At 59.0% G+C, this 14,096-nt stretch overlaps 2 protein-coding genes across 3 annotated transcripts; one reads left to right on the plus strand and one right to left on the minus strand.

Moving 5' to 3' along the window:
* Positions 1–1,710: 1,710 nt before the first annotated feature.
* On the minus strand, positions 1,711–7,202 carry TSPAN6 (tetraspanin 6). Of its 2 annotated transcripts, XM_027742747.2 has the most exons (8): positions 7,045–7,202; positions 6,755–6,943; positions 6,371–6,445; positions 5,709–5,807; positions 5,309–5,464; positions 4,546–4,629; positions 2,640–2,739; positions 1,711–2,455 (listed from the first exon to the last, which is right to left on the minus strand). In XM_027742747.2, exons 1-7 carry the CDS (start codon positions 7,129–7,131, stop codon positions 2,671–2,673), a joined length of 759 nt encoding a protein of 252 aa, XP_027598548.1. In that variant the 5' UTR covers positions 7,132–7,202; the 3' UTR covers positions 1,711–2,455; positions 2,640–2,670. The 2 variants fall into 2 exon arrangements, with proteins under 2 accessions (XP_027598548.1, XP_027598549.1); XM_027742748.2 differs by lacking the exon at positions 6,371–6,445 and having other exon boundaries at positions 7,045–7,200.
* Positions 7,203–8,920: 1,718 nt separating this feature from the next.
* On the plus strand, positions 8,921–13,479 carry SRPX2 (sushi repeat containing protein X-linked 2). The gene is made up of 10 exons (XM_027742750.2): positions 8,921–8,990; positions 10,765–10,848; positions 10,935–11,126; positions 11,253–11,429; positions 11,788–11,914; positions 11,999–12,120; positions 12,237–12,416; positions 12,545–12,678; positions 12,753–12,874; positions 13,188–13,479. The coding sequence occupies exons 1-10, from the start codon at positions 8,921–8,923 to the stop codon at positions 13,366–13,368; spliced, it is 1,389 nt and encodes a 462-aa protein (XP_027598551.2). The 3' UTR covers positions 13,369–13,479.
* Positions 13,480–14,096: the final 617 nt, after the last annotated feature.

Below are 14,096 nucleotides of genomic sequence, written 5' to 3' on the forward strand. Positions count from 1 at the left end.
GCCAGAATGTACATACAGAGAAGGGAGGTCAGAGCCAGACCCTCCTCAACTTCCTGCATCTCCCATGGGGACATAAGCATATTTTCAGAGCAGTTCCCTCCATCCCTGTTCATGGCTGTGGTGACAATGTGGTTAAAACACTGGGAGCATGGTGCAGCAGAACTCCCCACATGACATCCCAAGGGACACCAACCAGCTTTGGGGACACCAAGCCTGACAAGTCCCCTGAGACATTTATTCCTCAGAGAGGAAAGGTTCAAACACAGTGGGGGATGTGTGAAACACACCCAACCATAGTTGCTGCAAGAAACCAGCCCTTCTTTCCCTGCTCAGTGGGTCCAGATAGGTGACCAAAGTGCACACAATGCCTTTGCTAGGACAGCAGTGTCCCAAGTCTGCCTGGCACCTCCCCAAGCACAAGCCTGTTCCTCCAGAACATCTCTCCAAATAAAAGTGAGTTGTCTGCGTAGGTGCTGTTCAACCAGGTAAGATCCACATGCTCTGATGGCCACAGTGCTGTCACTGCCTATGAGCAGGCTGAAGAAGCCTCCACACTCCCCAGGTTGGCACAATCCATGCTGGTTTTCCTGCAGCAGCTCGGAAACCTCCAGGCTCCCCATGTCACCCTCTGCTGGCACTATCCTTGTCCGCCTGGCATCACATCGTCCAGCCGCCCTGGGAAGGGATTTGCCTGTGGAGGCAGAGGCACAGACCAGGGCAGGGCAAGGTCCTTCCCTCTGTGCAGGCTTTCAGATGAGGATGGGTTTATCCAAATATGGTTCTGTTTCTCACATGTCCTTTCCCTGTCTCCATCCATCCGTTAATTGCCATCAGCCAATCTCCAGCCCAGTTTCTACACTCTGACGCACTCTGCCTTGCCATCCCAAGCCAGGAGGTTTTCAGCCTGCCAGGAGCTGACAACAGTCTTGATTTACTCACCTGGGTTAAGTGCAACACAAAGATTTTGGGTGTTCCCCTCCAGGTTCCTCCGTCAGCAGGGAGGCTGACCTGTAGCGGGTGATTGTCCGCACTGTGGGGCGGCTGGGCTGGGACAGCTCACCCAGCACCAAGGCAGCATTTGCCACAGTGGTGACACTGACAAAGGGCCACCACTGCTACCCATGGCTTCACTGCTCTGTTTACACCTGCCTCCTCTCCAGGAACAGGACAGGCAGCCCAGCATCCAGCCAGACACAGCCCATTTGAGTTCAGTGCTTAAGACTCAAAAATCCCCCAAACTTGGCAGAGGGGAACTTCACTACATCACTGCAGCATCAGGCTTGACAAGGCAAAGGCTTGCTGATGAAACAGCCACAAGATGAGCAGTAACAAAGGAACATAAAAGCTTAAATCCACATTTCTTGCCCTGGGGAGCAGCTGGGGATTGCCCAGCACTGCCCTGCCCTTCGCTCCAAGACAGTGGCCAGCCAAGGATGCATGTGTTTGCACTGGGCTGAACTTACCCACCTGGCTCCTGGGCTGGGATGCTCCAGGCCCTCTGCTTCAGCACTGTTACACAACCTCTGTTATGAAGAAAATTCAATTACAGAAGTTATTTGCAAGCACAAGTGCACTAGTGCACGTTGGAGGAATGTGAACTGCAACGGCCAGAGGTTCCTGCCTGGCCCGGGGTGAGCGGATCACCCCCAGCGGGGCTTGCTGCTCTTCAAGCAGAGGAATTTCTAGGACATGAAAGAAAAGTCAAGGAGGTTTCATAGAGTAAAATATCTTAATATTTATTGTGTCTCAGGACAAAAGAGTTCTACTCAATACATAAAATGAGTTGAAGCAGCATATAATACTGACAGTCAAGTCACAGCTGACTCGGTGCAAGGACACCTACCAAGGTAAAGGCACCAGGAGCTACATCACCAAATCTCACTACAGCTTACCAAGAATCACTACAGCCTGTACTTCAAGAAGTACAACTATAAAAAAAAATATAAAACCCAGGGTAGGGATGAGAGAGCTTGGCAACAAGCCAAGACCTGGCTGAGCCAAGGCTTCAGGCAGGCAGGGCTGTGTTTTAATGGGGCAACAGCCTCATCTCGAGAGCAACCACGTCCGGAGAGTGAGGGGATCTCAAAGGGCTGCCAGAGGGGAGGGGAAGCATCGCTTTCCCAATGGAGGCACTGAAGATGAGCACTGTGAGTCCCACGAGGCCACCAGCAGGGTTGGTTCAACATGGCACAGCACTCTGCACTGCCAAGGAAAGAGCTGCAGCGCCTGGAGGAACGTGCTGGCTGTAACCACCACAGCTACACTAATTATCCCAGGCGGTGGCACAGCAGAGTAGTGTCAGGACAAGTCCCTGAGCACACCAGGACAGCTGGTGCACTCGTTTCTATGAGCTAGTCGAGAAGAAGATCAGTCAGTTCAAAGCAAGATTTCACAATGTGGCATCCAGAGGAAAACTGAAGGTGGAGGTATCCTCCCCAGCCATGGAGAGCATTCCCTGCAACACACAACAGCAAAGAGATAACAGACAGGATGGATTTATACACAGCTTAAAATAACATAGGAGACACAGTCTTGCAGGTTGCCTCTAAGCATATGCCCCATGCATGGTGCCCCTATCCCAGGGGCAACCAGGCAGCAGCCAGAGATACAGAGACAGCCCACTAAGCTCACAGACATACCCAGCCACAGGCACAGCGTGCTGGGGGCCAGCTACACCATCTCATACTGATTGTTCGTGATGTACCGGGACAGGCAGCAGGCGAGAATGATGCCAATCAACTGAAAAAGAGAAAAAAATCCCTTGTATCAGAGGTAGCCAAAACCAGGATGAGGTGTTCTGAGGAGAAAAACCTGACAAATTGCTCTGGAGTTATATAAAACCCAAGGATGGACAGTGGTGTTTACGAACCACAACAGGGGCTGCTGTGCCCTGCTTTGGAATCACTGAAAGTGGCTGAAGCAGAGGATCCTGGCTGGCACCAGCCAAACAAGCTCCTCACAAGAGATGCTCCACATCCCATCCCGTTACATTTTGCTTCATGAAGCATCTACTGTTTTATGGTAATTGTGGAGATTACACAGATATCAGAAGAGTCACAGCCAATTACACAGCCACCAGAGAACGGCAGTACCTCTCCCTGTTACAAGGGCAGTGGGGAAACAAGGCTGCTGTTCTCACATCAGCATCTGAAGGACACGGTACTGTTATCACAACATGCTCTGTTATCACAACACAGCCCCCCAGCACCCATGCAGACATTCAGGGACAGGTCCTGCACGAGCCTGGCCTCCACAAGTGGAGTTAGAGGCAAATCAGCACAATGAGTCCCTGTCAGCCACACAGCCAGCAAGGCTTGCTGAAGGAGTAATAAAAGCTAGGAACTGGTCATAATTCTCAAGCCTGCCATCAGCTGAGATACTTTTGCAGCTGGGAGTGTGTGTGAGTTCACCATTTGTGTCGGCCACATCTCAGTGACCCCACAGCAAGCACAGCCCAACCAAGGAGGAGCGTGGGGCCAGTGGCTGGGCACAGCAGAGCAGCTACATCTCCCAGGCTCTCCCAAAGCACTTGGTAGCGCAAGCTGCAGCCAAGGGCTGTCAGCTCATGCCTCTCCCCCAGTTCACTCCGTCCGGTACGGAAAACACACGGCAACACACTCATTACAGCAGAGTATCTTGGCAGGGTTCCTTCTCCCCACGCCAGCACCGGCAGCCAGTGGTCCTGGCCAGCAGTGCCTTGATGCTCATGTTATGGCCTCTGTGTGCTGGGTCAAGGGGAGGGTGAATTCAAGCCCCTCCAAAGCCAAGGCCAGCTGCTTAGCACCGAGAGCCCAGCAAGCTCCCACAATCCAGCTGAAGGAGGGACGGCTGCACATCCTGCAGCTCCCGCAGCGGTGCATCGGAAAACCCTCGGCACGTTGGGAAACCCCACCGCAGCGTCAGTGTGCCCAACACCCAGCCTGGCGGAGCTGGGGGCAGGGGCCTCTCGTTTCCTGCCGGGATAAAGCCTGCCGGAGCAGGGCTGGCGAGCAGGCTGCTGCTGCGGCTCCCGCAGGAAGTGTCCTGCAGGATAAAGTAAAGGAGAGGCTGCGGAGCAGGAGGGAGGGGACACAATGGCCGGGTAGAATGGCACGTGGGGTGTCAGCCACCAGCGCAAGTGGTGCCCTATGGGTACTCACAGGGACCCTCTCACACAGAAGCAATGCCAAAACTCCTCCCTGATAACAAGAGAGGTTGGCGGGTAGGAAAAGAAAGGGCGCAAATTTGATCCCTGACAAGAGCAGGTACGGGGAGTTTGTTTGTCTCTGTTTGGTTTTCCTTAAGTCAGTGGTTTTGGAGGGGAGCTCTTCCCAAATAACCTGGGCTCATGGAAAGAGAACTGGTGCTTCAGCCCTGGGTGTAAGAGACTCAAGCCTGCACGGTGGTGAGATTAAACCCAAGGGGAATCTGCGGAATAGCTGCTCCTCCCTGACTGAAACTGGCCGTGCCTTTTGTACACATCAGACTTTGAACTGAAATTAAATACCTCCAGAGACACACTAGCTTCATTCTGCACTCCTCCTGAGCCAGGAAAAGGAGATTTACCTGGAAACATGCGATGCCAAAGGAGATTCCAGCCACAATGCTCATTTTGGACTCCATAGTTGACATTACCAGGAAAAAACAACCCTGCAGAGGAGGGAAAGCAAGAATATGGGTCCAGTGCTTTTCAATCCCAGGAGTACAAAGCAGCACCTCCCCAGAGCACCCACAGCTCCAGGTGAAGATGCTCCTGTGCAGGCAGATCTGGGGTTCTGGCTGCCCCTGTGCTGCCTGACCTCAGCAAAACAATTTCCCTATCAGTGCTGCCCCAGACAGACTCTCATCCCAGACACTTCAAGAGGAGCATGGCCCTTGGGCTGCTCCCAGCAGGAGCACTGAGTTGAGCAAGGTGACTCATCAGAGGAACATGCCTTGCATCATCCAACCATCCCTGCCGGATGAGGTCACCTGTGCTCACCACTCGGTCAGGACTTTGCACCAATGGGAGGTGTCACCATTACTGAAATAAACTTTACTGGGAAACTACTTCCTTACTCACCTGTTCTCCAAAACACACAGCCCCAAGTGCCAGTGCTTGGGTCCAGCTGGTCCCTCACCTCCAAGGAAGGAGTAGGGGGACCTGAGACAGTAGAGAGGACTCCAAACCCTTCCCCTACCTGCACTCCAGGGGAGTCTCTGGGCCACAGACCAGCTGCATTGATAGAACAGTTCTCTTTTCAAGCCTCCCAGGGACAGACTATGCCTTCTCCACCTGCCCATCCCTGCCTCCAGGACTGGCAGAGGGATTTTTCTGAGCTTAACTTACATCCACAAACACTTTCAGCTTGGCCTTGTTTGGGTCTTTTAGATCTTCCTCTGAGCAGTCGTTTGGCCTCTTGCAACAGCTCTGGGGGATGCCCTTCTGGCTGAAGTATTCAGTCCTCTCCCAGTCCGAGTAGTTCTGCACTCCACAGCACTGCAGCTGGAGGGAGAAGCACATTTGGGGAGCATGGTCACACCAGGGTACTGATCCCCTAGTCCCACCACCACTCCCATGGGTTCCCAGGGAACTTGCTTCTCCAGGAACTGCAGGATCTCATCCAGCGTCTGTGAGATGGTGCACTTATGACAGTGACACTAATGCCGTGGGGGGTCCCAGGGGACACCCTGGGGCGAGGGGAGCATTCCCACCTGATGCCAGCCAGACACCAGCCTGGAGTACTCACCGTCCTCTGGATGGTGTCGACGGCCTCGCTGTGCCGATCTGCAGTCACGTTGTAGTCCTTCAAGGCCAGGTTCAGGTTACTCTCAAAGTTTGTCTTAATCTGCAGGAGAAAGGTCTGAGTAGTGGTGCCATGCTCTCCCACACTCTGGGACCCACATCCCCGTGTTAGTCACCGCTCCATGATGGCAGGAATGACTCCGGCTGTGGCCAGCAGACACTTCCCAGCCACCAGGCAATTAGAGGCTGTATTAAAGGGCAGCTGGATGCACTGTGGCAGCAGGGATGCTGCATGTAATAACAAGGACCTGCGCAGTGCCAACTCCCCCCCAAGCAGGCTGCTCTGTGGCGCAGGAACCCTCTGAGGAGCTTTAATTACTGAAATTATTGCAGAAGATAGATCAGAGCCAGAAATTACAGTCCAGGGCTACTCTGCCAGTTCTGGTGGAGGGGCAGTGTGCTGTGCTGGGCTGATCCTGCACCTAGGCTCATCCTTCTGGGTCCTTACAGGGACCAAGCTCCTCTTTGGGCTGTTTTAATACCATTTCTGCTAAGCTAAGCACCACTCCCAGCAGCACCTCTGTCCCTCCAGCGACACCTGCAACTGCACTTGGGTTAAAACAGCATCAAACTCACTCCGAGATGGCAGCGGCCACCCAGACTCACCTCGTGCCTGAAGACAAAACCCACGACGGCGGCCACCAGGACGATGAGGAAGATGAGGGACAGGAGCATGGCATACTGCGGGCAGAAAGGGTGGGATGGGAGGGGGTGGATTGGATGGGGTAGGACGGGATGGGATGGGGTAAGATGGGATGGGATGGCATAGGATGGGACGGAATGGGGTAAGATGGGACGGAACGGGGCTGAAACAGGGGGAGTTTAAACAGGATTGGATGTGGTAGGGATGGGGTTTGAACAGGGCAAATTGGGATGGGAGGGGATAGGGATGGGGTAGGGAAGGATGGGACGTTTCGGGATGGATCAGGACAGGTCAGGATGGATTAGGAGAGGATGGGACCCCATCCCGCCCTGTCTGGGGCCACCCACCAGCTTGAGCATCCAGGTGCTGCCGCGGCAGGTGGCAAAGCAGCCAAAGGTGCCCAGGAGGACAACGACGGTGCCGGCGCCCACCAGGACGAAGGGGACGTTGGTGGCCTTCTCGTCCAGCAGGGAGAAGTAGACGGCCAGGCTCACCCTGCCCCAGACGCCCACGGCCAGCAGCACAATGCCCGACACCTGGGGAGAGGGGAAAGCTGCCGTGGCTACCGACTGTCACGACAGAGCGGCGCGCCCGCGACTTGTCGCGGGGTGTTGGGCGGTGCGGGGTGGGCGCTCACCCAGAAGATGAAGGTGTAGGTGAGCAGGACGCTCTTGAGGCAGGTGATCACCGGCTTCGTCTGCAGCCGCCGCGACGGGGACGCCATGGCCGACACCGGGCGACTGCCGGGACCGGGGCCGGGGCGGGGCCGCGGAGACACGCCCCGGACACGCCCCTGGGCGGGGCCGGTCCCGCCCCACCCGCCGGAGGGGCCCGAGCGCTCACGGAAAGGGCCGAGCGCGTAGGAAGAGCGGAGCTCCTGCCCCTCGGGATACCGGTGTCACACCCCGAGCGGTGTCACCCCCTGTCCGGTGCCACCCTCTGCCTGCCCCGTGTCACTCTCTGCCCGTTTCCTGCCATTCCCTGCCCGGTGCCGCCCACTGTCTGGCCCGTGTCACCCCTGTCCAGTGCCAACCCCTGTCCGGTGTCACCCCCTGCCTGTTTCCTGCCATCCCCTGTCCGGTGCCTGTCCCGTGTTACCCCTCCGGTGCAACGCCCTGTCCTGTGTCACCCCCTTCTTGGTGCCACCCGCTGTCCGGTGTCACCCTCTGCCTGTCCGGTGTCACCCTCTGCCTGTCCAGTGTCACCCCCTGCCTGTTCCCTGCCACGCTCTGTCCGGTGCCACCGCCTGCACCATGCCGCCGCCTGCCCGCCTCGTACCACTCCCTGCCGCCTCCCACCTGCCCTGTGCCACCCTGTGCCACCCCCTGCCCGATCCATGCCACCATTTCTTGCCTCCCCGGTGCCACCTCCTGCCTGCGCCGTGACACCCTCCGCCTCCCCCGAGCCACCTTCTGCCCGATGCCAACCAGTTCCTGCTTTCCTGCCCCAGCGGCTGCCGATGCAGCCCCAGCCGCAGAGGGGGGCCCCTCCTGTCCAGGTGTCCAACAGGAGAGCCACCTCGTGGCCCAGTACATGGCAGTACCACCGTGCCAACAAGTGACGGGCTTCCTGCCCTTCGTGGGGTGAGCACCCCCATCCCCTCCCAGAGATGTCGCCGGGCTGCAGGGGGCCGTGGGCTCCCCACAATCGGCAGCAGCAGCCCCTCCCGGCAGCCCTCTCCCGCTCAGGACAGCGTTATTAATGCACTCACTGGCCCGGCCGCTACATAATTAGCCCATTGAGGCAGCACGTCCTCCCCCCCTCACCACCCCACGCCAATGTTCGTACCTGTCTGTGCCAGGCTCACCCCTCGTTTTTCCTTGCCCATGCAGTCCTGTGTTCCAGAGCCCAAATCCCGGGTGGCTCCAGCTCCCGCCTGACCCCAACCCCGCAGGATGTGGGGCGGTGGGTCCTAACGAAGGCATTTCGTTACCTCTGCCTCGCAGGGGCTGAACTTCAGCTGGAAAACAGACCCCAGCTGGAAGCGCTTGCCTCATGAGCAGTTTCAGAGCCCGCCGTCTGCAGCGGAGTCTCTCCCTCCCTGCTGGAAAGAGGTGGGAAAAGGGTCCTGGCTCCTTCGGTTTTGTGCTTGTCCCCCCCATTCCCGGAGCCCGGCAGGGCTGACAGAGGCTTGGCTTGGCTCTCTCCTGTGTTTAAACAGGCTCCTGGCTCTTCTGCTTGCAAAGAAAAACCTCTTACAACTTTTTAAAACCTCGGAGGAGCAGGAGGAGCATTGGAAAACAGGCAATCCTAGGACTTGTAATTTTTTACAATCTCATCATTTTGGGCCTGACTCACGGCTTTTGAATGTTTGAGACGGGCAGCCAAGGGGGAAAGTAAGTTTGCTCAGCACCAGCAGCACAGCCAGGCAGGAGGGACAGGCGTCTGTGCGGTGCCCAGGCGACGCAGGGGGCCGTCGTCCTGCTTCCAGCCCCTCTTCATCCTCGTCAGGGCTCGCGGCTGCCCCTGGACCCAGCACGGCAGGTGGGCTGCCCGGCCCCCGGACCCCCAGCATGGCGCAGGAGGCGGCCCCCGTCCTCCTGGTTGTCCTCGCCAGGCTGGTGTCATCCACGTGGCACGAAGGTGAGTGCGGGCACAGCGGGGCTCCCGGGAATGGCAGGCTGCAGGGTCCCTCTCCCGCCGGGGGCTCGTGCTGGGGAGGGAGGGAGGGAGGGAGGGAGAGTGTTCGAGCGATGCCGGGAGAGCATCAGTGCCTGAGGGTACTGGGTGCTTACAGGAGTGCGCTGAGGGGTGCAGAGAGGAACTGAGTAGGTGCTGGGAGGCATCCAGAGAGGAGCAGAAAACCAGCCTCTCCATCACAGCCCTGCCTGCAGGAGCGCAGCTTCTCTCTGACTCCCTGCTCCCACGGGAGCCATCGGCCAGCAGATGTTTGCCTGGATGGAGCACTCAATCCCAACCACCCCACGGCTGGGCAGCTGGATCAAGGATTGCAAGCCTTGTTTGGGGGGTTTTCCCCTTCCCTGCTTCCATCCCCTCCCCTGGCCGTGCTGCCAGCATGCCCGGCTGGGGATGCTCCTGCCCGGTGCAGCCGGGGCTGTGAGCTGACCCCAGGTGAGAAGGAAAAGGCAGCACCTCCGTAAAAAGGGAACATCCCATTAAATGGCACGTTTGCCTGTGGGGACACAGTGCACGCCGTCCCCAGGGCCCCAGGGGGGAGCTTGGCATATGCCCCTGGGAAACAGCCCTTCTCACCAGGTCACCAACACATCCCCACAGCCAGTCCCGCGGGTACCATCACTGGGCTCGCCCCCTGCTCCTCTGCTCTCCAAGGCACCACGGCAATGTGGAAAGGGCATCAGGACAAAAGGCTTGTGAACAATGAGTGGGCGACTTGTGGGAAGCAGTAGGGAGTCACTCTGTAGTAAAGTTCGCGTCTGAAAGATTTGTAATGGAGTTTCCTCTCCGTGATGGCTGGGCTGCTGCTTGGATTGGTCCCGGCGGATATCCCCTTCCCAAAACACAGGACAGGGAGAAGAGGAGATGATTGGGTGCAGCCATAGTGGGGCTGCCGCTTCTCCTGGGATCTTTTCCCAGGCTGAGCATCCCCGCCATACCAGAGGGGGAGCGCGGTGGGGTGGGCTGGCGGCGAGGAGGGGGCAGCGCTGGCGGGGGCCAGAGGAAACGCGGCGGAAACGTGAGCTCAGTGCTCGGGAATGCCGCGGCCGGCCGAGGCGCCGAGGGGCCGCGGGTAAGGAAGCCAGACCTCTCCCCCTGCACGACTCTCTCCCCACTGGCGTGTCCCTTGCCCATGAAGACACAGTGTGGGCTAGAGGGTGGCCCGCAAGGATGGCGCAAGGCTGTCTTCACCCCATCCGGGGGGCCCCTCTGCGCAGCATGGATGGCGTGAGGCCAGCAGCTCCGGCCAAGCCTCTCCAGTAGCTTCATCCTTCCTTGAAGCACAGGCAAGGGGTTGCATCCCCTCCAGCCCCCTGAAGGGGGCTGGGCAGCGTGCTTCTCATCCCTTGCTTTGGCCAGGGAATGGGCAGGAGAGAGCAGCCTTCCTCCTTCCCTTGGCATGCCCCGTGGCAGGAACGGGCCATGGGAGCGTGTGGAAGGACTTCCCAGCAGCATGAAGCTGGGGGTCGGTGCCAGCCCACTCCGTGCCAGCACCCGTTTCCTGCCATAACCACAGTTGCTTCTGCCACTGTTTAGTCTGCGGCTGGTGCCAGCACAAACCATGTCACTGGGGACTGTGCTCGCAGTGTGCCTGGCTTAACCCTTGACAGCAGCCCCAAGGATATAGGACAGGGTCTGCCCGGAGATGGAATTGCTTGTTGGGGATGTTTTGCAGCCATGAACCACCCCACAGCCCCCTTGTCTCTTTCCTTCTCCCCAGGGTCTGGCTACTACACAGAGAGTCACACCAATGAGGTCTATGCAGAAGAAACACCCCCTGAGCCTGCCCTGGATTACCGTCGAGGTAATGGCACCCAACCCGTCCTTTGGGTCCTCATGGGGAAACTGAGACACAGTGGGGGCCTCCCTCACCTTCCTCCTCTCCCACAGTGCCCCAGTGGTGTGCCACACTCAACATCCACCGCGGAGATGCCACCTGCTACTCACCCCGGGGCAGCTCCTACCGCAGCAGCCTGGGGACACGCTGCGAGCTGAGCTGCACCCGCGGGTACCGGCTGGTGGGTTCCAGCATGGTCCAGTGCCTGCCCAACCGCCACTGGTCTGGGATGGCGTACTGCCGACGTGAGTGTGCCCAGCTCTTGCCTTGCCAGCACCTCCACAGGCCCCCTCAGAGGCCAGTCCTGGGTGCTCTGCCCACTCACATGGCTGGCTGCCACTTCCCTCCCCTCTTTGCTCTCTCCATCCCAGAAATCCGGTGCCACGTGCTGCCAGCAGTGCTGCGGGGCTCCTACGTGTGCTCAGCGGGAGTGCAGATGGATTCCCGCTGTGACTACACCTGCCTGCCTGGCTACCAGCTGGAGGGCGACCAGAGCCGCATCTGCATGGAGGACGGGCGCTGGAGTGGGACCGAGCCAATCTGTGTAGGTAAATTTTCAACCCACGATTCTGAGGCACACAGGGGCCTGTCACCTTCCATCCCTGGGGTGTCTGCAGGTGTCACCCCACATCCAAAATGGGTATTGCCAGGTGCCAGCTCTTGCACCTCCCCATCATGGGACCCCTGGTCCCTCTGCTCCCCATGGTGCCATTAGCCCTGAAGCGCAGGCACCAACCCAGGATTGGGGCACCCAGTGCTGGCTTTACAGCAGTTCCCAATGGCTCCAGAGTGCCTGGCTATGTGCAGCATCCCTGTGGTGGTTCAGTGCTGGGGTTGGTGCCCGGCTCTTGTAGCCCAGCCCCAGCATCCACAGGTTTCCCAACACCCTCTCCTCCCTGTGGGCAGACCTGGAGCCTCCCAAGATCCGCTGTCCGGACTCCCGGGAGCGGATAGCCGAGCCAGGCAAGCTGACTGCAACTGTCTACTGGGACCCTCCTCGCGTGAAGGACTCTGCTGACGGCGTCATCAAGAGGTGAGGGTGGAGGTGCCACAGGCACTGCCAGCAAGGGCTGGAGGCCATGGGGCCCTGATGGAGAAACCCGTCTGCTGGGTTCAGGGTGATGCTGCGGGGCCCAGAGCCAGGCTCTGAATTCCCTGAAGGAGAGCATGTGATCCGCTACACCGCCCACGACCAGGCGTACAACCGAGCCAGCTGCAAGTTCAGTGTCCGTGTCCAAGGCAAGTGGGCTCCCCCAGGGCTCCCAGCTGTCTCTCCCATGGCTTCAGGCTCCACACCCCATGGCTAGGGCTGTGCTCCATCACCCCCAGCTCTCATCCAGCTCCCCCCTTCGCAGTGAGGCGCTGCCCTGTCCTGAAGCCTCCGCAGAACGGGTACATCTCCTGCACCTCCGACGGCAACAACTACGGTGCCACCTGCGAGTACCTGTGTGATGGGGGCTACGAGCGCCAGGGCACCTCTCTACGGGTCTGCCAGTCCACCCAGCAGTGGACGGGCTCCCAGCCCCTCTGCACACGTAAGTGGTGTGGAAAAGGCAGGACCTGCCCATGGCAATGCCTGGCAGTTTGAGGGGATGCTGCCCAGCAGGGTGAAGGGGTGATGGGGGGCACAATGGCACCTCCCCACACCCTTGTCTTGCCCCAGCCATGCAGATCAACACAGCTGTGAACTCAGCCGCCAGCCTGCTGGATCAGTTCAACGAGAAACGCCGCCTCCTCGTCATCTCGGCCCCCGACCCCTCTAACCGCTACTACAAGATGCAGATCTCCATGCTGCAGGTGAGGAGAACTTCCTGCTGCTCCCCTCCCTACCTCTGCTTCCATCACACCCTCACTGCCTCCTTCCTCCACAGCAAGCCGCCTGTGGGCTGGACCTGCGCCACGTCACCATCATTGAGCTGGTGGGGCAGCCCCCACACGAGGTGGGACGCATCCGGGAGCACCAGCTGTCCCTTGGCATCATCCAGGAGCTCAGGTAGGGCAGATGGGAGGCTGTCCTGCAGAGCCAGGTGCCTGTGCGAGGGCACCGGGAATGGGGACACCTCTGGGGATGGCAGAGCGTGAGGTTGCGGTTGGATTCGTGGATAGTCCCTTCCTCCTGCACCAGAGGGGCTTGTGCAATGGAAGGACCCCCCAGCAAGTCTGAATGCAGCATCACCAGAGCCCCACAGTGCTCACAGCCCTAAGGAAGAAGTGGGAGCCCCCACTTCAGGAGGACCTGAAGTGGGCAGGCTCAGCCCTCAGTGCAACCCCCCAGCCCTGACCGGTGACCCCTCCTGCGCCCCCAGGCAGTTCCTGCACCTCACCCGCTCCCACTTCAACGCGGTGCTGTTGGACAAGGCAGGCACTGACCGCGAGCGCTACATCGCCCCCGTGAGCCCCGACGAGCTCTTCGTCTTCATCGACACGTACCTGCTGGGCGAGCGGGAGGCGACTCGGCGGGCACAGAACGGGGACCCCTGCGAGTGAGCGAGCGCCGGGGACACCCTCCCTCCACTGCCCTCACAGGATGGACACCTTCTTTTCTGCTTTTCTAGTCGCCCTCCATAGAGGAGAAACAGGGTGCCAAGGACCCCCGGAGAAGGGGAGCCCGTCTCTGGCTGTTCTGGCACAGAGAGGTGAACAGGGATGAGGACAGCGGCCGTGTGCCAGCAGTGTCCCCACTGCCCAGCAGACAGGAGCTCTCTCTGGCTGAGGGGTTGGATGGCTCAGCTTGGCCAGGACCGTGGCGGGAGACACCGGATTGCCCTGCTCACATCCCAGGGCAGGGGGGAGACATGGAGCCAGAGCAGAGGAGAGCAGGTGGGGCAGCAGTGCAACAGCCTCTAACACAGCAGCTTCAGCCTCCCCATGGCCACCCTCACCCTGTGCACAACCCTCCCATCCAGAAAGCCCTTATTAAAAGCAAATGGCCCCACATTCAGCAGAGCCTGTAGCAGCCAGCCAGGAATGCAGCCCACCCTGAGGGCTCACCCTCCCCACTGCCACTTGCTTCCCCCTCCCACCACCCACAGGGCACCCTTCCTGGGAACTGCTTTGGCAGTAGAATATTAACTTGAAATAAATAAATTTGTATAAAAAGTCTGTGCTGGCAGATGTGTTGCTGAGAGGCCCAGAAAACAAATGTTTCCTGGGGACCATGACCCCTGGCCCCCCCAAGCTGACCCCCACATGGTTCCATCCTGGTCCCTGCAGCC

The sequence above is a fragment of the Pipra filicauda genome, unplaced genomic scaffold (genome assembly GCF_003945595.2).
Source record: "Pipra filicauda isolate LSUMZ 115617 unplaced genomic scaffold, ASM394559v2 scaffold268_size1050017_pilon, whole genome shotgun sequence".
Lineage (NCBI taxonomy): Eukaryota > Metazoa > Chordata > Aves > Passeriformes > Pipridae > Pipra > Pipra filicauda.